The sequence below is a fragment of a genome, unplaced genomic scaffold (assembly GCF_019419815.1).
Source record: "Pyrus x bretschneideri cultivar Hongxiangsu unplaced genomic scaffold, Pyrus_bretschneideri_v1 Contig44, whole genome shotgun sequence".
In the NCBI taxonomy this organism is placed as follows: Eukaryota; Viridiplantae; Streptophyta; class Magnoliopsida; order Rosales; family Rosaceae; genus Pyrus; species Pyrus x bretschneideri.
Genome location: NW_025999768.1, coordinates 652 through 25,087, shown reverse-complemented (window position 1 = coordinate 25,087; position 24,436 = coordinate 652). Strand labels below are relative to the sequence as shown.

Sequence of the window (24,436 nt, the reverse complement as noted above, 5' to 3'; positions counted from 1 at the left end):
AAATAAGAATATTGAAGCTCTGCATCGTATCTTTCCAAGTGTATATGGCATGTCACTGAGAAACCTTTGAAATTTTCGTTTTTCCCTAGATGTGCAGTTCTGACAAAAATGCAGTTTTGCCGGTTTTTAATTGAAAAATTGGAAGGATTGATCGTGTAGAAAATTCTGAAAGTTCGACATTATAATTTTCAGTGTCTTAGCTTTTGTGTCCAACTAGACTTGTGTCCAAATTCATATGCAAAGTCGATTTTCTGTTAAAAATCATCCAAGAAAGAATGGTGTGATGGGTGATATGTCGTGAACCATTCTTGACGAATAGGCTATGGTGGGGCATTAAGGAGATAAGTTCTCCATGGACGTGTCTACGGCTAGACCGCGGTGAATATGACAGAATATGCGTGTGGCAGAGCATTATCTTTAGTTTCATTGGTTAGAGTATTTATAGATGTCTTGAGAGTTCTTGTAGAGAAAGTAATCCTAATTAAATTGGGAGACTGTCTATGAGGAAATCTACGATAAGATATCCAATCTTCCTAGGATTACCTTGCCTATTCCCCATTTATATCCTAATTTGACTTGAATTAGGGTTTTCAAACTTGGTTGGCAAGTCATATCTTCAGTGGACTTAAGCCTAGTATGTCAGACTAAGAATGTAGGACTATGCTTCATGGGCTATGAGCATTTTGATCATTTTTGCTACCCAGGTGCCATGTGTCATGGTTTTAGAAAATTATGGTCCCCCACACTTCAAGTGCTTTTCGATGATTCACTTGCATTTTTACTAAAGATTGATTCCAAAAACATTTTCACTAGAAACACTTTCAACCATTTTAAACAGTTCCAAATGAACCCTTAGTATATTTTGGTTAAGGAATCACTAGCTGGTATAATGTGGCTTAAGGCCATTGATTATCTATGGCAACTTTTTGGTCGAAGGCCATTGAGGGTAAGTGTACAGTTTAATTGAATACTGAACATTCAAAAACATTTATTTTCATAAATAGTACATTACATTCATATGGAATTCAACTGCGGAAGAGGCACTAGCCATAATGGTAGTACAAATATAGAGAGACACACACTAATAACATATACAACAAACTCATAACGATTTGTTGCAACTTATTCCAAATCAGAAGGGGTGAAGTTGAAAAAACTAAAAACAAGCCCCACAACATTCATCATTTGAAGTTACACTTGATAGAGAAAATCAGTGTCTCCAACATTATTGGCCAAAATATTTGAACTTCCTTTGCGCTTCTTGAGGAAATTTGTGAACCAATGGGTCGAATTTTTTGGGTACCTTTGGAGTCCGTCAAAATCCACATAGTTAATACCAAATCGAACTGTGTAGCCTTCACTCCATTGAAAGTTGTCTAAAATTGCCCATGCAAAGTATCCTTTCACATTACTACCCTTCCTGCACCACAAAATAAATAAATGATGGCTTGATATCACTATAAAATGCAATATAGTCCTAATTAGTAGTTCAACAAGCACTTACTTGATTGCTGCATGAACGTAACAAAGGTGGCGATTGTAGTAGTCAATCCTATCGGGATCATGGAGGGCATCATCTAGTGATAAGGTGGAATCATTGAACTCATCAACGCCTGCAATATAATTCATTCCATATGTATTTAGTACTTTCTCTCAAAAAGAGAGATGTAGTTGGTTTTAAATTTAGATGTGGAATTACTCATCTACATTTTACATCAATATATACATCTATATGTCAGAAATTAAAAAGTGAAATTAAGTGAGGCTTAAAAGTGTCAATTACCATTCTCAGTAATGTAAATGATTGGATCACCATACTTATTCTTCGTGTAGAGTATAAAATCGTGAATTCCTTTCGGATAAACATATAACCAGTCTGAAGCAGCCTGTAATACCATTTGAAGATATTTGAGATTGTTAGGAATTGTATAAAATTAATCCTCCAAACACAAATAACTTAACCTAAAATTTGATGCGTACCTGAGGACCAATAGGAATGCCATCACGTTCAGCTGCCAGAACACATATGAATGCGATCAATATTAGAATGTAATCATTCTAAGATATTAATTAATTAGTCAATAAAAGGTTTCCATTTGTACTCACTCAGTGTAATAACATGTGGATCGTATAAGTAACTTGCAGGTTTAGAATAATTCTTAGGTACATCAGTTGCATATAGAGCAGTATAATAGTTCAATCCAACAAAATCAAAAGACCCAGTTAACATCTTGGATTCTTCTTCCGTGAATTTTGGCAATCGTTCTTTAACAAGGGCTTGCATGCTGTACGGGTAGTCACCTCTTGTAATTGGATCCATATACCTACAAAGATGTGAAAATTCCAATAATCAACTTTATAAGTCATAAAAAGGAAATATAACCCACTTGATTTATAAATTAATAATACACTTGCCATCCAAACATAAAATCCATAGCTCGATTTGCAGCATCTATATCTTCCTTTGCATCTGAGGCAGGCTCAAACCAATGTGACAATAGTGTTATTCCTATCACCCCATTTTGATATGCCTACAAAGAAAATTCAGAAAATGATTTGATGTAGTACCATACAAACTCCAAACTGTTTACCTCGCTATACAAAAGGTTTCCTCTTGTGGTGGAACCTAATACTAGTGACTCAGAGAGATTTCAGACCCAAAAAAAAGGGAACTAACTACTTAATTCATTATACCTGAAATTTATCTTTGTACACTTTTACAGCAGCTGCATGAGCAAGGAGTTGGTAGTGTGTTACCAAATAGGGTTCAGTAGCCGAATCTCCACCAAGGCAGGTTGGGTCATACCAAGCAGAGCATCGTCCCGGTGCGTACATCCCGATTGTATAACCATGGTTACTGATGGTATATGGTTCATTCAATGTGATCCAGTGCTTCACTCGATCACCAAAAAGTGAAAAACAAAGTTCTGCGTAGTCTTTAAAGTCATCGCTGCGTGTCCAAATTTCAAAACATTTTTGTTAGATGTGGTACGTTTTTATTTAATTAAGCAAATGACCAATATTACACTTAGGATAAAATTTGTTTACTTACACAATACGAGGGCTTAACAAACCACCATATGCATCTTCTAACGCTTGGGGAACATCCCAGTGAAAGATTGTCACAAATGGCTGTATGCCTATATATAACATTATCGGAACGAAAAAAAAAAATTAATAGTTTGATTCAATATTGTTTTATGAGGGCACGTTATTAAACTCTAATTATATATTAATGGATGGGATGATATATGAGATTAGATGGGAGGGATGGTATATGAGATTAGGTAGCTTTGTCACCATTGTGAAGGAGTTCATTGATGAGATTGTCGTAGTATTCAATTCCCTTCCTGTTGACACCCCCACTTAGCGTGCCATCTAATAATTAGAAAAAAATAATCATGTGAGTTAATACCTATCTATATATCGAAATCGAATTAAGTAAAACAGGTTAATCCATGAAGTAATTGGTCCCAAATCAAGTATATGGAAGCGGATGTCAACATTACTTGGTAACAATCTGGGCCATGAGATAGAGAACCTATAAGCATCCAACTTCATATCCTTCATAATTGCTACATCTTTCTGTAATGACAAGAAAGGCATACGTAATTATAAGAAAGAAGCTAAAAATTAATTAAGGATCTCATGTTCAAAATGCTCTTCAACTTCATAGTGGGAATTTAGGGTTTGGAGAATAATATTATTCCTTGATTGACAACCTTATAGAGGTGGTATTGATCAATGGCGACATCTCCATTGCTGCGATCATCGATTTTTTCTGTCATTAACCATAAAAGTTTTTATTATTTAGAGCATAAAGATGGTAGGAATCATAGAATGAGAACTATTATATATGTCCATGTAGTGCATGTATAGTCCATATGTATCGAAAAATATACAGACATATACTACATGCCCGAGCTTATTTGATGATAATATGTAGAAGACTATAACCTGGATGGTCGTGGGTGAAGGTGTCCCATATGCTTGGTCCTCTACCATCTACGTTCCATGCACCTTCTACCTGAAATATGCATATGCACATTCAAACTGAAGATGTCAATATTCATGCTTGGAATGAAACTGAAATGTGCATGTGCATATATATATGCTATAGTTTTTCTGACATTGAAATCAAATTAGACCTATGTGATTATATGAAACTCAAATTAATTAAAGGGTAATTAAATAGCTAAGCCCTAGCAGGGACTGGCCTGGTAAGCTGCTGTAGATCCACCAAAGACGAACCCTGGTTTTAGAGCATCAAACTTGGTCCTGTCAAGTGAGTTACAGACAATGGGTTTATCTGGCTTAGCAGCTTTGGTGTTTGTCAATGCAAAGCCATTGAGTAGCAAGACACACAAGAGCAAAGAGCCTAAATCATGCATTGCCATAGTTAACTGGAGGGGTTTTGGTGATCGAGATAGCTAGGTTGGTTCTTCCCCGCATATTGCATGGGGTTTATATAGCGGGCTGCGTACCACGTCTAAACGTGAGAATAATTGATAAGCATTTATTTACTAAAATTTGATAAACACGTGCAGGCTTTAAAAAAGTGAAGACCACCTAAAAGTCCAAAGCAAAATATACTTTTGTCACAATAATAATTAAATATGAATACTGTTGGGATAATACATATTTATACAAAAAACTAAATATACTTTTGTAACAATAATAATTAAATATGAATACGTTTGCAATATTATATATATTTTTATAAGTAAATAATTTCTCAAGGATGTATGTAACGTAAAACTTTGGTGGATTGGTTTTGGGAAATATATCAAGGAATGGAATTACGTAAAGACAAATATTTAAAATAAAAAAAAAAAATTGAAAAATGGAGAAACGCAGTTCAAGATACTATAAGATATGATACTTTTTCATCTTTCGACTTTTTATCCAGTTGGGACCTCACTTACAAGCAATGGCGGTACGCGCATGCATGGAATGGACCAGAAAAGTTAGAATCCGACCTCGCCGGATCTTTTTTATGAAAATAAAAGAGATTATATTTTTTTTATATGTCAAAATTGATAGCACATAATCTTTTTGTTAAATCATGTAGAATTGACAAATCAATTAAAACTTATATCTACTTTCAAATTTTATTACATAACATTCTCCTTAGAATAGACATCTCCTTTGAAAATGCTCAAATTTAATAAATTAACATACAATTTATTTGACCAACACATAAATTAATACAATTTCAATATTTCAACGTGGTGAATGTGAGAATTGAAATTTCTTGATCTATTTTGAAGAATCAGCCCATATATGAGGTGTGAAAATGCAGTTTACTCAACATGATTAGAGATTTGGAATGAGGATCCTCTCCGGATCCTCTTTGTTTGGATTCCGGAAATTCTTAAATGGTGCCCGTTCATTATATATCGGGCGGTCATAAACCATTTTAAATATCTTTAATTTAAATTAAACAAAAATAGTACTTGAAGAAAACTGACTGCACAATATACAATAAACGAACACGATGTGAGAATTCCTAGGATTCTCACAAAAAGGATCTGGAGAGAATCCTCACAAAGAGGATCCGGAGATGATCCTCATACAAAGATATGTACTAGCTGAAGAGTTTTTTCTCTCTTTTTCCTTTCTAAAAGCATTTAAACCCCACTGCAAGTGACACCCATCCGAAGATGGGATTCCATCTGGATTCAAATTGTGGAGACCCTAGAGATGGGATCCCCTCACAAGACATAACCCTAACCCCTTAGGGACAATGACATCTTTTATATGACTCCATTTTTTATGACAACAACTCATCAACTTTACCAAAAGAAAAAGAAGGGAAAGAGTGGGAATCTGATTCTTCATTCCACACGTGGCGTAATAGAACTGAAATGCACGTTGAAGAAAAAAGTGTCGTGGCTAGTGATTTTGTGCCGGGGTTTTGTATACCCGGTGATTCGAATGGGTAGTGCGAGGTTTATAGTTTGTTGGAAGAGGGAAGACTTTGATTTGGAACGGATTTTTCAATCTAAGGGCATCTTGTCTTTGTGCACACTAGATTTGGCCAGATTTTTAATTAAGAAACTGAAAATGGTAGGATAAAAATGCCAATATAGATGGCTACAAAGGGGTTAGTTTTTAAAATTTCTCTAATAAGTATTGTTTGGAGTGTACGAGAAATGACACAACATGAGGAGGAGATAGAAGTTCCTTCCCAAACAAGAAGGCTAAGGAGAAGATTGCTAGCACTCTATAGAATTATTTACTTACTAAAACGACAACACTAATGCTATTAATTAGGCACACAAACTGACCACATGTATTTGCAATAGTTGGGCCTAGATGTATTTTTTTGAAAAAACGATATTGTCTACACTAAGGGAATTGGGGAGTGAACTAAGAGCCTAAGCCTCAAACTAGGCTAGTAATAGTATGGTTCAAATTCGTCTTTGACGAAAATCAAACAAATACCTCTCAAATTCTCCTTTAGATAGTGTGGTAATAATGTTGTTAATTTTATTTGTCTAAATATCTCAATTATTAAAAGAGCAAATGGTTTATTTCTCAAATATCCATGTTTTTAATGAAATACGATAATTACTATATTGAGAAATACATAATGAGATTACATATCCTGAGAGAGCAGAACTAATGTTTAAATTTTTAACTCACATATCTCACAATTTGTATAATGACACATGATATATCACTCCGTGTTCTAATCACATTAAAAAAATCTCTCCATTCCATGCATGCACGTACTGCAACTGCTTGCTAGTGGAGTATGGTCCCAACTGGATTAAAAGTCTAAAGATGAAAAAGTATCATACCCTACAATATCTTGAACTGCGTTTCTCCACTTTTCAATTTTTAATTTTTTTTAATACATCTCTTTACTTAATTCTCTTCCTTGATATATTTCCCAAAACCAATCTACCAAGGTTTTACGTTATATACATGCCTGAGAAATATTTATTTACCTATAAAAAATATATATATAATATTGCAAATGTGTGTGTATAATTAAATAACGAGACAAAAGATGTTTGTATATAATCCGAGATCACAACCGTCAAACATGTCTTTAAAGTTATCGCTGTGTTACAAAATTCAAAACATTTTTGTTAGATGTAGTATGTTTTATTTAATTAAGCAAATGATCATATTATACTTGAGATAAAATTTGTTTACTTACACAATACGAGCGCTTAAGAAACCACCATATGCATCTTCTAATGCTTGGGGAACATCCCAATGAAAGATTGTCACAAATGACTGTATGCCTATATATAACATTATCGGAACGAAAAAAAAAATTAATAGTTTGATTCAATATTGTTTTATGAGTGCACGTTATTAAACTCTAATTATATATTAATGGATGGGATGATATACGAGATTAGATGGGATGGACGGTAAATGAGATTAGGTAGCTTTATCACCATTTCGAAGGAGTTCATTGATGAGATTGTCGTAATATTCAATTCCCTTCCTGTTGACACCACCACTTAGCGTGCCCTCTAATAATTAGAACAAAATAATCAAGTGAGTTAATACCTATCTATAAATCGAAATCAAATTAAGTAAAACAGGTTAATAGATGAAGTAATTGGTCCCAAATCAAGTATATGGACGCAGATGTCAACATTACTTGGTAACAATAGAGAACTTACAAGCATCCAACTTCATATCTTTCATAATTGCTACATCTTTCTGTAATGACAAGAAAGGCATACATAATTATAAGAAAGAAGCTAAAAATTAATTAAGGATATCATATTCAATGTGCTCTTCAACTTCATAGTGGGAATTTAGGGTTTGGAGAATAATATTATTCCTTGATTTACAACCTTATAGAGGTAGTATTGATCAATGGCAACATCTCCATTGCTGCAATCATCGATTTTTTCTGTCATTAATCATAGAAGTTTTTATTATTTAGAGCATAAAAATGATAGGAATCATAGAATGAGAACTATTATATATGTCCATGTAGTGCATGTATAGTCCATATGTATCGGAAAATATACAGACATATACTACATGCATAAGGGTATTTGATGATAATATGTAGAAGACTATAACCTGGATTAGGGATGAAAAAAATTCTCAAAAATCCCAAACCAAACCGGAAAAATCCCAAACCCAAACCGAAAAATCTCAAACCGAAATTTTCCCGAACTTGGTAATCCCGTACCGAAAAATACTGAAATATTCGGTATGGGATAGGTTTTCAGATTTCGTTTTTCGGTAATCTTGAAATCCCGAAATCTTCTTTTCCTTTTTGTTTTTGGTTCATACTTCCCACGCTACCAAAGAACAAAGTGTGCAGAAAAGAAAACTGCAATATCAATTATATATTATTAAAATAGTGCATATAATGCATTCAGGCCACTTTATAGTTTATATATACAATGGCCAATGGAGAATAAATTAATATCGCTTCGCAATGAAGAGATTCAAATTTTTTTGTTTCTTACCTCATATACAATATTTACCAATTAATCAACAAACCCAAGTTTACGAGGGATAGTGATATCAGTAGCAATTTGGAAGTGAGGGAGGAGAGTTTTGCTGGGTTTTTCTTCCTCCAGGTGGCTTGTGGAAGATGAAGTCAGAAGAGTTTAAAAAGAGAAAAGCGAGAAAAGTTTTCGGCTTAAGTAATTTCAGTGGCAATTACGAGAGAAGAGAAAATTATATATATTTTATTTTTTGAAGTTAAAGTTCATAGTTCTATAATATACCTAATTGACTAGAATTTTAAAAAACTTTTAAAATAATTGAGAAATAAACCATTTGCTATTTTAGTAATAAAGGTATTAATTAGACGTACAAAATTAACCTCATTGCTAATACATTTTTTAATACAGTTACTTAGTATTATGATTTAGTGATATTTCTCTTAACTTGTAAGTGAGAGGTCTTAGGTTTGATTCTCGCCAAAAGCAAATTTGAATCACATTATTGCTAGCCCATTGTGGAGCTAAACTCATCCCTTCTCCCTTAATGTAAATAATATTTTTTTTGTTAAAAAAAAATAATATACATTCTCTAATACATGTAGGTCTAACGGTTGCAAAATGTATGGTCAGTTTGTGTGCCTAATTAGTAACATTAGTGTTCTCTTTTTAGTAAGTGAATAAGGAAAATACTTCAGTACATACTGGTCAGTACCCAATTTCACTGATCATTCGTGTGGCCTAAACTTTTTTTGACATTTGTCAATCCGAGTGCTTTTGTCATTTCTGTAACCAAACACATATCCGTGCCTTAAACCCGTGATCAAACACTAGTCTTCTTCATTTCCAACAAGTCTGCGAAGATCCTCATAGCCAGCCACCATGACCTCGTCGGCTCCGCCATCATCTTAAAGATACGAGTCATAGACTTCACTTCACCAATCTTGTCCTCGACAGCCATGCCGAGCTCGATCTCACTCGCCAAGATGATGTCGAGTCCTTTACCGTCGACGATTCGTAATCCTTGCCGCTGCAAGTCGGCGGCATCTTCGTCAAACCCACATAGCTTCAGATTTCGTCGCCATCAATCTCACTGCAACGGTGGAATCCACTGTTGGAAGAGGGACTGGGCGGGGATGGGGTCAGCGGAGGAGGGAAGATGGAGGAGAGAAGACGGGATGAAGAAGAAACCATAGTCATGACATTGAAGACTTGCAGATATCGAAGAAGAAGAGTTATGTTTCGTATTTGGTATAAAGGATTGGTTTGCATTTGGTTATAAAGTTAGCAAAAGTGGTGAAAGTGACAGATGCCTTAAAATACGCCACATAAATGGTCAGTTAAAATGGGTACCGATCGACCAGTACCCAAGTATTGTCCAGTGATAATACCAGAAAGAGTGCCAGCAATCTTCTCTCTTAAGGCATTTTTTTTTTGGGAAGGAACTTCTATCTCCTCCTCATGTTGTGTCATTTCTCATACACTCCAATGCTTTAATTAGTTTTAAAAACTAACCCCTTTGAAGCCATCTATATTGACATTTTTCCTAGCATTTTCAGATAATTATAAATCTAGCCAAATCTAGTGTGCACAAAGACTTAGATGCCCTTAGATTGAAAAATCCGTTGCCAACTAAAGTCTTCCCTCTTCCAACAGACTTTAAACCTCGCACTACCGATATGGATCACCACGTATTTACAACCCCTAAATCACTAGCCACCACAATTTTTTCTTCAACGTGGATGTCAGTTCTATTACTCCATGTGTGAAGTTCATGCAAAGAATCTGATTCCCTCTCTTTCCCTTCTTTTTTTTTTTTTTTCCAGTAAAGTTGATGAGTTGCTGACATGAAAAATGGAGTTACATCAAGGTTGTCATTGTCCCTATTGGGTTAGGATTGTGACTTGTGATGGGCTGCGGATGGATTTCACTTGTCATGGGGTTTGGATGCTTATAGAAAGGAGATAGAGGGAAATTGCTCTTTATGGTACATAAACTTCCCTTTCTTGTACATATCTTTAATCTCAAGAGATAGCTACATTTTCACACCTTCATGTATGGGCTGATCTTTCAAAATAAATCAAGAATTTCAATTCTCACCTACAACACTATAAGATATTGAAACTGTATTAAATTGTGTACTTGGTCAAAATAATTGTATGATAATTCATTAAATTTGAGCATTTTCAAAGATCATGTCTATTATAATGTTATGTAATAAAATTTGAAGGTAGAAGAAGTTTCAACCGATTTGTCAATCTGACAAGGAGAAATTGTGTGCTGTAAATTTTGACATATGAAAAAATTTAATTTCTTTTTTTTTTTTTTTAATAAATGTTTTGTGGTTGAGTCCTAGTAATGCATCAGTCATAAAACATGAAAATTAGCTTTGATTGATCTGTTTTGAAGAGTGGTTTATTGAATAAGATAAAAGATATGGGTTGGAGCAAAATGAAATTTGACATTGGTACATAGGCCTTCAAATTTGCATTTGACAATTTTCTTTTGAAATCTCCATTGGAGATCGATGCTCTAAGACACATTTGCACCACATTGACTAAAAAAAAAACTCATCAATTTAATAAAGGATTAGATGTTCAGAGAAACAAAAGGTGTAAATTTAATACGATTTGAAAACATCATGGTGCAATATGAGAAGATTGAAACATCATGGTTAAGTTTGCAAATCACCTCAAACTTGTAGGGTGTAAAATGTAGTTAGTCATAATATTAAAGTTGTCCGAGTCCCGCGTGTTTAGAGAAAACATTGTTGGAAAATATTAGCATTAATTTTAGGTATATTTTATTGTTTGGGCATTTTACATAATTCAAGTATTAGGTTTTCTAGGGTATTGTTGGATTTTTTGATCGACATGCCCGTGAGGCTATACTCTAATAACACCGATATTGTCCCAAACTTTACCACCAACCCAATTTGTCAGGTGTGAGGCTTTATCACAAAAAGCCTCGATATTAGTTAAAGTGGGGCAATCATATTTAAATCCCCATTATTCTTTTCACCCACCGATGGGGGATTCCAACACTCTCCCTCACGTGTAACCCCATTCAGTTGTTCACATGTGGAGATCCACACATAAGCAATTGAAACTCAGAGGTTGGCTTTATGTTAAGAGTTCATACTTGCTTTCAATAGAACTCAAAGGGTGGCTCTATGTTAGGAATCCTGGTTTTGTTTCCTTCATTCTATGTTAAGAATCACGGCTTGTTTCCTTCTTGGGGCTAAGCTCATTGGCTTGCACGGGGCCCGAACCTTCGCTCTAATAGCATGTTGGATTTTTGGATCGGCGGGCATCCCACTCTAACAACACCGATACTGTCCCAACTTTGCCACTTGCCCAATCCGTCATGTGTGGGGTTTTATCACAAAAAGTCTTGAGATTAGTTAGAGTGGGGAAATCATATTTAAACTCCCATTTTCATTTCACCCACACCAATGTGGGATTCCAACATGTGTCACCCACCATTCCCACTAACTTATGGTTGCACTGCTCAACCCCCACTATATTTGTCGTAGTCCATGTTACGCTGCCTAGATATTGCTAATGCAAATCCATCTACACATTATTGTTGCAACCAGAAACCCAAATAGCAACTGGTTTCCGACGAACCCAATTACCATTACTGCTTGTTTCTAGACCACAAAATGAGATCACATTGAACCACTGCAGTCATTTTTGCCCGATCAAACTCACATATGTGTTGCGATCTAACCACCTGTGTCGTGATCGGATGAGCCCATGAATTTGAGAGAGGATCCTCGTCGGATCCTCCAATCACATCCGTTCATCGTATATCGTGTAGCTAGTTTTTGTCAGGTACTATTTACATTCAATTTTAAATAAAAATTTTACAATGATTTATAACCACACGATGTACGATGAACAAATGTGATTGAAGGATCCCCAAGATCCTCACAAAGAGGATCCGACAAGGATCCTCCTAGCATGAATTCGATTTTGCATTGTCACAGCCACCAGGTATGCTGACACACCTCATTTGTACCCATTATTATATTCTAGCTGTACCCACATAAAGTCCCTTCCACTTGTTCCCACAAAAGAAATGGAAAAAAAGAGTAGAAAAAAAGGAAATGAAAAAAAAAAATTAATGTTTTGATGATAAAAAAAAGTATTTGTTCTTATTGGGGTGTATAAGGGTGACGTGTGAAGGATGATGTTGTTGGGTCTGTATATAGAGTCTATTGCAAATGTTTATCGCAATTACTTAACTGCTTGGATTGGTGACGCTTAGTAATGGTTGTTAGAGTTTCCAATGTTGTATATGTGGTGATACATTTGATTTATGTTCATTGTTGTTGTACTTGTGATATGTGATCTTGTTCGTTCAGTGGCGGAGAACATTCATATGTTTCGTTTCTATACTCCCAACATCTATCTACATGAATATGTTTGCTTGAAGATGGTGCAAAGTGTATGTTGACCTTACAAAATCTATATGTTGAAGAGTGCAAATAGAATATGCTTGCCTCCCATATATGATAACAAAGTATGCATTCGCATTTGCTTGTTGTCAAACTCATGTCGTTATCACCTTGAGTTTGATGGGACTGTTGAAAAATATTAGTATTTTAGATTTATTTTATTATTTGAGTGTTTTAGATTTTTAAGTATTAGGTCTTATAGGATCACTTATGATAAACACAACTTTTAACTCAATATATATTAGAAACGAGTCGATGAAAATGTATTCCTTAGTTTGTAGTTGTATCGACAATTTTTCTTTTTGGTTATACTTTGTTATGCTAGTATGACTCAACTTGTATGCTAGCAGTGCCATAATTAGAAATGGTTCATGTAGAGCATTACCCCGCCAAATAAGAAGAGAAGCGTATATGAAACGGACGCCCCAATGTGACTGTTTTTTTCTCAACCCAGTAGGCCACCATGCCTTGTATCTTTTGTACATTCATTTGCATGACTACTTTGAGACACCTCCATTTTTATGCAAATCCTTCTCCTAAATAAGTGCCCTGAATAAAATACTAAAACAATCAAGAGAAAATTATTTCCAATCAATACAGCACAAAAGTTACAAGATGAATTTGTAAAAACATACACCGATCTAAGCTTAGAATACTAGAAGAAAAAGCTCATCTACCACGGTTGATGTCTATGGTAAATTGCAATCAATCACGGGCACTGTGCCCATTAGTAATCTGAACGTGATAAAAAAATCTTAGTTTCTACTACTCGCTATACCCATTGTCTGGATTATGCCAGTTTCATCGATTGAAGCAATCCATGGGAATGGAAAAAATATTTAATATTCAGGTTGCAGTTTAAAATTTGGAAAACCTTATTGGTAATTCGATTCTAAAACTTCTAAACTGAACTTGAAATAGTTATTCGTAAGGTGATATGATTAAGAAAGCATTCATGCGCATATATGTAGTTCATTGGGAGTTCAATAACTAGGTGTTGCTTGGTGTTAACATATTTTAGAAAACATTTAGCAAGAAGATGATCAATGGCAAAATATTGTTGAAGGTTTTTATCAAATTATAACATTCATTGAAATACTTTAGCATTTCTTGTCCCTTCCATGCATGCATGCACATACGGTCCCAATTGGATTGAAAGTGTAAAGAAGGAAAAATTGAAATTTGTAGTTGTGACAACCCGTCCCTAATTCTACGATTTTATTAATTTTAAAAGTGTGAATTCATGAAAATGCCCCTACAATAGAGATAGTCGATTTTCGTTGACCGCCTTTTTGGGACGTGTACAAGCTACTATTTTAGCGTATCCTCGAAGTCCTCGACAGTACGAATACATAGGCGCAAACGGAATCGAGATCAGAGTTACGGTTAAAATTTCACGAAACATTGAATACCGATATCAAGTTGGTAATTCCATTTTAGATGATATTTTGGATTGTTTTGTGAGCCACTTAGGGCCCATTTAGTTAAATTTTAACCGTCCTATGCTAATTTCGATGTCCTAAGTCCCTTGTTGACACCCATTTAGTGAAATTCCAAAGTTTTAAAGTGGTTGACCAGCGGGGATCCCGGTTGACTTTTTTTAGGGTTGATCGTTGACCTTTCATTGACCTTTTACAAAAATTTCCTGGGACCCTTCTTAACGTATTTCAACAAGCTGATTCCGAATCCGCCGTCTGTTTCCCCAAATTCAAACATTTTGATAGAGTTTTACTAATGGGTTCCAATATTATGCTTAGATGCGATTACTATCGGAGACTCTGGCTAGCCCAGTTCGAACGGTTGCAACCTCGCAAGTAACTGTGAGTGGGTCTTTTCTTTTATATAGTATATACATATTTATTAGTTTCCAAGAGATGCACAGGTATGTGTGGGATGCCTTAATTATATTTACGACCGCAAATATTATATGCTGATTAGAATTATCGAATCACTATGCCATGATTATATTTATGTTATCTGCTCATTGTTTGCTGCACCGGTATTAGTACTCGCCCGGGCCAGGGCCAGGCTTTCACATGTAGGTGCCAGTCATGTCGTACAGGTTACAATAGCCAACTCTGACTCATATGTGCTGCACATAACGCCAGTCTTCACGTGATAGTACTACTAGAGCGTATATCATTGTTACACCCAGTCTTATTGATGTCAAAATACCTCTGCATGAACACATGTCGATGAGCACTCGATATGATATGTTTGCTTATGTGAGATTATACAATTACTGACGTCATGCACTTATTTACAAATTATCATGCCGTATTGAATTCCTGTGATTTTGCAAGTTACGGTAAGTATTTTCTTACTATACGTAGTATGTATATTTTGAAAACTATACTTGTTTTACGGTAAGGGGTTATAATGTTTTCAGAAAGGTTTTATTAAAACTTTATTTTCAGGCTCATTCACCCTTATTTTTCACCCCTCCAAGTTTTAGAAGCTGAGCTTTCGTATCGATGAGGATTCTTGGCAAACATTGGTATTGAAGATTACCTTCAACGGTATAATTCTCATCCTACTTTATTGTACTTTACTTATACTCTGACATCACGTGTGAAATGGGTTCATTCCCGCTCACTAGCGCACTTTTACATTTAGCCACTTCTAGGTTTAAATTTAATAACATTTTCGACATCAATACACTTTATGGCTTCTTCACCCTCAAAGTGTTGGCCAACATAGCTCAATTCGGAATCTAAGTGGACATTCCGGGTCGGGGTGTGTCAGTAGTTGTTTATATTAATGAGATTTTAAATAAAATCCATAATTTGTGGGATTTGAAATATTAAAGGATAGAATATACTCTCCACTACAGTTTATGTATATATAAACAAGAGTACATATTTTCCACAATACCAAAAAAAAAAATAAAAAAGAAGTTGATATAAAATCTCTAAGATAACCTTCTCAATTGTGGTTGCCTTAAATGCTACCATTAATTCATTCTTTTAATTAAGAAGTAAGAAAAAATATATATATAAAGATAGACCCTCATTTTTTAAGCATCGCTAAGCCTCCACAATCCAGTCAACATCCTTACATGGATTCCAAAACTCACTAGTGGTTCCATTACATTACTTCTCTTTCTAGAAAGAGCTCATCATTCCGTTTCCCAGAAAGAAAGAAAAAATGTACTCATGATTCTCCTTCGAAAAAATTCAACACAGTAACTGTGAAAGCCATTTTTAACAAAATAAAATTTTAATACGAAAATATTAAATAGTTCTAACACTTGCAACCAAAATTGTAAAACTTTATTTTTTTCATTTGAAAATGCTTGTTTTTATTTCCGAGAACTCTATAGGCTTATTAGTTTTGTAGTTTGCTGCTGGTGTTTGAAGGATATAGGCTTATGATTTTAACGCCCAAAAATATCAACTAGCAAAGTCCAAACAGAAACGACTATATCGGATATGAATTTGTTTGGTATCTAGAGGGACTTCAGTTCACTTTATGATTTTTAAGCGAACTAGTCAAACTGTAGCATACCCACCCATACGTATAGTTAGCAAGTAAGCAACAAACATCCACTTAATTTGAAACAAAATATTCCATTTTTTATTGGCAAAATAAATAATCCTAAGCCAAATTCATTCGGATAAATCATTCAACATTAACCTAACATTATTCATTCAGATAAAATAGATCGATACATCTCATAAACTGCCATCCAACTTTGGAATGCAACAGGAACAACGGATATTTTCGTGTGAAGCAACGCTTTAGTCACGATGATGAAACTGCATTTTGAACATGCACCAAAAACAGATCCAACAAAAGTTCTAGGATACTCCAGCCGTTCTAATCGTTAATCTTTAATTACAATGACTAGAAAATCAAAAGGCATGAGAACCCAATGCATGAGTTGGGTTTTCTTTGTATAATCCCCTCCAAAAGATATCCTAACAGTAGTTCAGATGAAGTTCAAAATTCAAAGCAATTGAAGAGCAAGACAGAGAGATGAAATGGTGTTCATGCTCATAGCGGTGCGGTGTTGACAAAATCCAAACAAGTATAGAATCATAGTCGTGAAGTGTGATGATATTCGATAACAATAAACTCTCAATCCGAAAGTTGATTGCTTCTTTGAAGGAACGAGTTCTGAATCTCTGATTGACATGTAACCCCAAGAAAATGTTGCAACTACGAACAAAGAATTCAACTTAAATGTGAGAACCAAAACCACATAGAAAACCAAGTACAAAAATTTCAAAAAATAAGAAGTGAAGCAATAGAGGCAATGAGTTGAATCACAATTCAAATGTGATTTCATTTGGGCATTTAATCAAACTTTTTATAGGCGAATACAAGCTTCGCAATCGAAAACTCACAAAATAAAAATTATGTAAGCACCAAGGATTATATGTACCATCATATTTCATTTCTTGCGGAGGCGCACTTATTTCGGTCTACCTTACTCTGGATAGTTTTAGAGTAAGTTGGAGGAATATGCAATTCAGACTTCTTCATGTGCAGAAATCCAAATCCATAATGGCCATGTGATGTAGGATTCGTTCAGATTCATGAATTTTTTTCTTCTTACTTGATGTAGTATGCCCCCCGTCCTTTTCCATTACAAGTTAGTAGTGGAAGAGGGCAAGTGTGAATTTGTCACGCAGTGCTTTGCGAGCGACTTTGCTTTCAGCTTGTCAGAGCGGACTTGAATTGGTTAACCCTCAGGTTAATCATTAACTTGATCATGACTGTGTGTGTCATGAACTCATAGATTGTTGCGGCACGTTATGCGTCGTTTAATATTAGTTCGGGGAAGAACTTGAAGAATTTTGCAGAGGATATTAATGGTCAAACGACAATAACGTTTCCCACATAGCTCGAAATTGAGTTCTGCAAAATTCTACAGAATGCTAACATCCACATATTCATGATGGTGTATAAAAAGAAACTTAGTTTGCTTCGAGAAGGTACAATTTAATATGTCAAGTTGGAAGTGCTGCTCCAATGTGTTGCTTGGCTGGCTTACCGCCCAGCTGCTTAGCATGCCAATTTTGGGATTGTTCTATTTTATGAAAATTTGGAAAAATAAGAATATTGAAGCTTTGCATCGTATCTTTCCAAGTGTATATGGCATGTCACTGAGAAACCTTTGAAATTTTCGTTTTTCCCTAGATGTGCAGTTCTGATAAAAATGCAATTTTGCCTGTTTTTAATTGAAAAATTGGAAGGATTGATCGTGTAGAAAATTATGAAAGTTCAACATTATAATTTTCAGTGTCTTAGCTTTTGTGTCCAACTAGACTTGTGTCCAAATTCGTATGCAAAGTCGATTTTCTATTAAAAATCATCCAAGAAAGAATGGTGTGATGGGTGATATATCGTGAACCATTCTTGACGAATATGCTATGGTGGGGCATTAAGGAGATTAGTTCTCCATGGACGTGTCTAAGAGTAGACTGTGGTGAATATGACAGAATATGCGTGTTGCAGAGCATTATCTTTAGTTTCATTGGTTAGAGTATTTATAGATGTCTTGAGAGTTCTTGTTGGGAAAGTAATCCTAATTAAATTGGGGGACTATCTATGAGGAAATCTACGATAAGATATCCAATCTTCCTAGGATTACCTTGCCTATTTCCCAATATATCCTAATTTGACTTGAATTAGGGTTTTCAAACTTGGTTGGCAAGTAATATCTTCAGTGGACTTAACCCTAGTATGTTAGACTAAGAATGTAGGACTATGCTTCATGGGCTATGAGCATTTTGATCATTTTTGCTACCCAGGTGCCATGTGTCATGGTTTTAGAAAATTATGGTCCCCCACACTTCAAGTGCTTTTCGATGATTCACTTGCATTTTTACTAAAGATTGATTCCAAAAACATTTTCACTAGAAACACTTTCAACCATTTTAAACAGTTCCAAACGAACCCTTAGTATATTTTGGTTAAGGAATCACTAGCTGGTGTAATGTGGCTTAAGGCCATTGATTATCTATCGTAACTTTTTGGCCGAAGGCCACTGAGGGTAAGTGTACAGTTTAATTGAATACTGAACATTCAAAAACATTTATTTTCATAAATAGTACATTACATTCATATGGAATTCAACCGCGGCAGAGGCACTAGCCATAATGGTAGTACAAATATAGAGAGACACACACTAATAACATATACAACAAACTCATAACGATTTGTTGCAACTTATTCCAAATCAGAAGGAGTGAAGTTGAAAAAACTAAAAACAAGCCCCACAACATTCATCATTTGAAGTTACAATTGATAGAGAAAATCAGTGTCTCCAACATTATTGGCCAAAATATTTGAACTTCCTTTGCGCTTCTTGAGGAAATTTGTGAACCAATGGGTCGAATTTTTTGGGTACCTTTGGAGTCCGTCAAAATCCACATAGTTAATACCAAATCGAACTGTGTAGCCTTCACTCCATTGAAAGTTGTCTAAAATTGCCCATGCAAAGTATCCTTTCACATTACTACCCTTCCTGCACCGCAAAATAAATAAATGATGACTTGATATCACTATAAAATGCAATATAGTCCTAATTAGTATTTCAACAAGAACTTACTTGATTGCTGCATGAACGTAACAAAGGTGGCGATTGTAGTAGTCAATCCTATTGGGATCATGGAGGGCATCATCTAGTGATAAGTTGGAATCATTGAACTCATCAACGCCTGCAATATAATTCAGTACATATGTAATTAGTACTTTCTCTCAAAAAGAGAGATGTAGTTGGTTTTAAATTTAGATTTGGAATTACTCATCTGTATTTTACATCAATATATACATATATAAGTCAGAAATTAAAAAGTGAAATTAAGTGAGGCTTAAAAGTGTCAATTACCATTCTCAGTAATGTAAATGATCGGATCACCATACTTATTCTTCGTGTAGAGTATAAAATCGTGAATTCCTTTCGGATAAACATATAACCAGTCTGAAGCAGCCTGTAATACCATTTGAAGATATTTGAGATTGTTAGGAATTGTATAAAATTAATCCTCCAAACACAAATAACTTAACCTAAAATTTGATGCGTACCTGAGGACCAATAGGAATGCCATCACGTTCAGCTGCCATAACACATATGAATGCGATCAATATTAGAATGTAATAATTCTAAGATATTAATTAATTAGTCGATAAAAGGTTTCCATTTGTACTCACTCAGTGTAATAACATGTGGATCGTATAAGTAACTTGCAGGTTTAGAATAATTCTTAGGTACATCAGTTGCATATAGAGCAGTATAATAGTTCAATCCAACAAAATCAAAAGACCCAGTTAACATCTTGGATTCTTCTTCCGTGAATTTTGGCAATCGTTCTTTAACAAGGCCTCGCATGCTGTACGGGTAGTCACCTCTTGTAATTGGATCCATAAACCTACAAAGATGTGAAAATTCCAATAATCAACTTTATAAGTCATAAAAAGTAACCCACTTGATTTATAAATTAATAATACACTTGCCATCCAAACATAAAATCCATAGCTCGATTTGCAGCATCTATATCTTCCTTTGCATCTGAGGCAGGCTCAAACCAATGTGACAATAGTGTTATTCCTATCACCCCATTTTGATATGCCTACAAAGAAAATTCAGAAAATGATTTGATGTAGTACCATACAAACTCCAAACTGTTTACCTCGCTATACAAAAGGTTTCCTCTTGTGGTGGAACCTAATACTAGTGACTCAGAGAGATTTCAGACCCAAAAAAAAGGGAACTAACTACTTAATTCATTATACCTGAAATTTATCTTTGTACACTTTTACAGCAGCTGCATGAGCAAGGAGTTGGTAGTGTGTTACCAAATAGGGTTCAGTAGCCGAATCTCCACCAAGGCAGGTTGGGTCATACCAAGCAGAGCATCGTCCCGGTGCGTACATCCCGATTGTATAACCATGGTTACTGATGGTATATGGTTCATTCAATGTGATCCAGTGCTTCACTCGATCACCAAAAAGTGAAAAACAAAGTTCTGCGTAGTCTTTAAAGTCATCGCTGCGTGTCCAAATTTCAAAACATTTTTGTTAGATGTGGTACGTTTTTATTTAATTAAGCAAATGACCAATATTACACTTAGGATAAAATTTGTTTACTTACACAATACGAGGGCTTAACAAACCACCATATGCATCTTCTAACGCTTGGGGAACATCCCAGTGAAAGATTGTCACAAATGGCTGTATGCCTATATATAACAATATCGGAACGAAAAAAAAAAATAATAGTTTGATTCAATATTGTTTTATGAGGGCACGTTATTAAACTCTAATTATATATTAATGGATGGGATGATATATGAGATTAGATGGGAGGGATGGTATATGAGATTAGGTAGCTTTGTCACCATTGCGAAGGAGTTCATTGATGAGATTGTCGTAGTATTCAATTCCCTTCCTGTTGACACCCCCACTTAGCGTGCCATCTAATAATTAGAACAAAATAATCATGTGAGTTAATACCTATCTATATATCGAAATCGAATTAAGTAAAACAGGTTAATCCATGAAGTAATTGGTCCCAAATCAAGTATATGGAAGCGGATGTCAGCATTACTTGGTAACAATCTGGGCCATGAGATAGAGAACCTATAAGCATCCAACTTCATATCCTTCATAATTGCTACATCTTTCTGTAATGACAAGAAAGGCATACATAATTATAAGAAAGAAGCTAAAAATTAATTAAGGATCTCATGTTCAATGTGCTCTTCAACTTCATAGTGGGAATTTAGGGTTTGGAGAATAATATTATTCCTTGATTGACAACCTTATAGAGGTGGTATTGATCAATGGCGACATCTCCATTGCTGCGATCATCGATTTTTTCTGTCATTAACCATAAAAGTTTTTATTATTTAGAGCATAAAGATGGTAGGAATCATTGAATGAGAACTATTATATATGTCCATGTAGTGCATGTATAGTCCGTATGTATCGAAAAATATACAGACATATACTACATGTCTGAGCGTATTTGATGATAATATGTAGAAGACTATAACCTGGATGGTCGTGGGTGAAGGTGTCCCATATGCTTGGTCCTCTACCATCTACGTTCCATGCACCTTCTACCTGAAATATGCATATGCACATTCAAACTGAAGATGTCAATATTCATGCTTGGAATGAAACTGAAATGTGCATGTGCATATATATATGCTATAGTTTTTCTGACATTGAAATCAAATTAGACCTATGTGATTATATGAAACTCAAATTAATTAAAGGGTAATTAAATAGCTAAGCCCTAGCAGGGACTGGCCTGGTAAGCTGCTGTAGATCCACCAAAGACGAACCCTGGTTTTAGAGCATCAAACTTGGTCCTGTCAAGTGAGTTACAGACAATGGGTTTATCTGGCTTAGCAGCTTTGGTGTTTGTCAATGCAAAGCCATTGAGTAGCAAGACACACAAGAGCAAAGAGCCTAAATCATGCATTGCCATAGTTAACTGGAGGGGTTTTGGTGATCGAGATAGCTAGGTTGGTTCTTCCCCGCATATTGCATGGGGTTTATATAGCGGGCTGCGTACCACGTCTAAACGTGAGAATAATTGATAAGCATTTATTTACTAAAATTTGATAAACACGTGCAGGCTTTAAAAAAGTGAAGACCACTTAAAAGTCCAAAGCAAAATATACTTTTGTCACAATAATAATTAAATATGAATACTGTTGGGATAATACATATTTATACAAAAAACTAAATATACTTTTGTAACAATAATAATTAAATATGAATAAGTTTGCAATATTATATATATTTTTATAAGTAAATAATTTCTCAAGCATGTATGTAACGTAAAACTTTGGTGGATTGGTTTTGGGAAATATATCAAGGAATGGATTTAAGTAAAGACAAATATTTAAAAAAAAAATAAAAAAATTGAAAAATGGAGAAACGCAGTTCAAGATACTATAAGATATGATACTTTTTCATCTTTCGACTTTTTATCCAGTTGGGACCTCACTTACAAGCAATGGCGGTACGCGCATCCATGGAATGGACCAGAAAAGTTAGAATCCGACCTCGCCGGATCATTTTATATGTCAAAATTGATAGCACATAATCTTTATGTTAAATCATGTAGAATTGACAAATCGATTAAAACTTATATCTACTTTCAAATTTTATTACATAACATTCTCCTTAGAATAGACATCTCCTTTGAAAATGCCCAAATTTAATAAATTATCATACAATTTATTTGACCAATACATAAATTAATACAATTTCAATATTTCAACGTGGTGAATGTGAGAATTGAAATTTCTTGATCTATTTTGAAGAATCAGCCCATATATGAGGTGTGAAAATGTAGTTTACTCAACATGATTAGAGATTTGGAATGAGGATCCTCTCCGGATCCTCTTTGTTTGGATTCCGGAAATTCTTAAATGGTGTCCGTTCATTATATATCGTGCGGTCATAAACCATTTTAAATATCTTTAATTAAAATTAAACACAAACAGGATCTAGAGAGAATCCTCAGAAAGAGGATCCGGAGAGGATCCTCATACAAAGATATGTACTAGCTGAAGAGTCTTTTCTCTCTTTTTCCTTTCTTAAAGCATTCAAACCCCAGTGCAAGAGACACCAATCCGAAGATGGGATTCCATCTGGATTCAAATTGTGGAGACCCTAGAGATGGGATGCCCTCACAAGACATAACCCTAACCCCTTAGGGACAATGACATCTTTTATATGACAGCATTTTTTATGACAACAACTCATCAACTTTACCAAAAGAAAAAGAAGGGAAAGAGTGGGAATCTGATTCTTCATTCCACACGTGGCGTAATAGAACTGAAATGCACGTTGAAGAAAAAAGTGTCGTGGCTAGTGATTTTGTGCCGGGGTTTTGTATACCCGGTGATTCGAATGGGTAGTACGAGGTTTATAGTTTTTTGGAAGAGGGAAGACTTTGATTTGGAACGGATTTTTCAATCTAAGGGCATCTTGTCTTTGTGCACACTAGATTTGGCCAGATTTTTAATGAAGAAACTGAAAATGGTAGGATAAAAATGCCAATATAGATGGCTCCAAAGGGGTTAGTTTTTAAAATTTCTCTAATAAGTATTGTTTGGAGTGTACGAGAAATGACACAACATGAGGAGGAGATAGAAGTTCCTTCCCAACAAGAAAGCTAAGGAGAAGATTGCTAGCACTCTATAGATTATTTACTTACTAAAACGACAACACTAAATGCTATTAATTAGGCACACAACTGACCACATGTATTCTGCAATAGTTGGGCCTAGATGTATTTTTTTTGAACAAACGATATTGTCTACACTAAGGAAATTGGGGAGTGACTAAGAGCCTAAAGCTCAAAATAGGCTAGTAATAGTATGGTTCAAATTCGTTCTTTGTACGAAATCAAACTAATACCTCTCAAATTCTCCTTTTAGATAGTGTGGTAATAATGTTGTTAATTTTATTTGTCTAAATATCTCAATTATTAAAAGAGCAAATGGTTTATTTCTCAAATATCCATGTTTTTAATGAAATACGATAATTACTATATTGAGAAATACAT

General features: G+C 34.9%; 2 protein-coding genes across 4 annotated transcripts; both read right to left on the bottom strand.

The window, feature by feature from the left end:
• Positions 1-971: 971 nt before the first annotated feature.
• Positions 972-4,448, bottom strand: LOC125468229 (beta-glucosidase 12-like). 2 transcript variants are annotated; one of them, XM_048567488.1, is made up of 13 exons: positions 4,218-4,448; positions 3,952-4,027; positions 3,723-3,781; positions 3,510-3,585; positions 3,301-3,378; positions 3,053-3,140; positions 2,695-2,950; positions 2,416-2,531; positions 2,107-2,324; positions 1,981-2,012; positions 1,784-1,886; positions 1,505-1,613; positions 972-1,420 (listed from the first exon to the last, which is right to left on the bottom strand). In XM_048567488.1, exons 1-13 carry the CDS (start codon positions 4,395-4,397, stop codon positions 1,192-1,194), a joined length of 1,620 nt encoding a protein of 539 aa, XP_048423445.1. In that variant the 5' UTR covers positions 4,398-4,448; the 3' UTR covers positions 972-1,191. The 2 variants fall into 2 exon arrangements, with proteins under 2 accessions (XP_048423445.1, XP_048423446.1); XM_048567489.1 differs by having other exon boundaries at positions 3,958-4,027.
• Positions 4,449-18,915: 14,467 nt separating this feature from the next.
• Positions 18,916-22,395, bottom strand: LOC125469545 (beta-glucosidase 12-like). Of its 2 annotated transcripts, none has more exons than XM_048566946.1 (13): positions 22,163-22,395; positions 21,897-21,972; positions 21,668-21,726; positions 21,455-21,530; positions 21,246-21,323; positions 20,999-21,086; positions 20,641-20,896; positions 20,362-20,477; positions 20,059-20,276; positions 19,933-19,964; positions 19,736-19,838; positions 19,457-19,565; positions 18,916-19,372 (listed from the first exon to the last, which is right to left on the bottom strand). In XM_048566946.1, exons 1-13 carry the CDS (start codon positions 22,340-22,342, stop codon positions 19,144-19,146), a joined length of 1,620 nt encoding a protein of 539 aa, XP_048422903.1. In that variant the 5' UTR covers positions 22,343-22,395; the 3' UTR covers positions 18,916-19,143. The 2 variants fall into 2 exon arrangements, with proteins under 2 accessions (XP_048422903.1, XP_048422904.1); XM_048566947.1 differs by having other exon boundaries at positions 21,903-21,972; positions 22,163-22,394.
• Between the last annotated feature and the right edge of the window lie 2,041 nt (positions 22,396-24,436).

What these genes read in the sequence shown, in the direction of transcription:
- LOC125468229 (XM_048567488.1), bottom strand. Translation starts at nt 4,397, where the DNA reads ATGGCAATGCATGATTTAGGCTCTTTGCTCTTGTGTGTCTTGCTACTC. An exon ending in TTGTTAAGCCCTCGTATTGT is followed by an intron (nt 2,951 to 3,052) that starts GTAAGTAAACAA and finishes TTGGACACGCAG; the next exon opens with CGATGACTTTAAAGACTACG. An exon ending in TACGTTCATGCAGCAATCAA is followed by an intron (nt 1,421 to 1,504) that starts GTAAGTGCTTGT and finishes TTTGTGGTGCAG; the next exon opens with GAAGGGTAGTAATGTGAAAG.
- LOC125469545 (XM_048566946.1), bottom strand. Translation starts at nt 22,342, where the DNA reads ATGGCAATGCATGATTTAGGCTCTTTGCTCTTGTGTGTCTTGCTACTC. An exon ending in ATGGCCCAGATTGTTACCAA is followed by an intron (nt 21,324 to 21,454) that starts GTAATGCTGACA and finishes TCTAATTATTAG; the next exon opens with ATGGCACGCTAAGTGGGGGT. An exon ending in CATTTACATTACTGAGAATG is followed by an intron (nt 19,566 to 19,735) that starts GTAATTGACACT and finishes ATTATATTGCAG; the next exon opens with GCGTTGATGAGTTCAATGAT.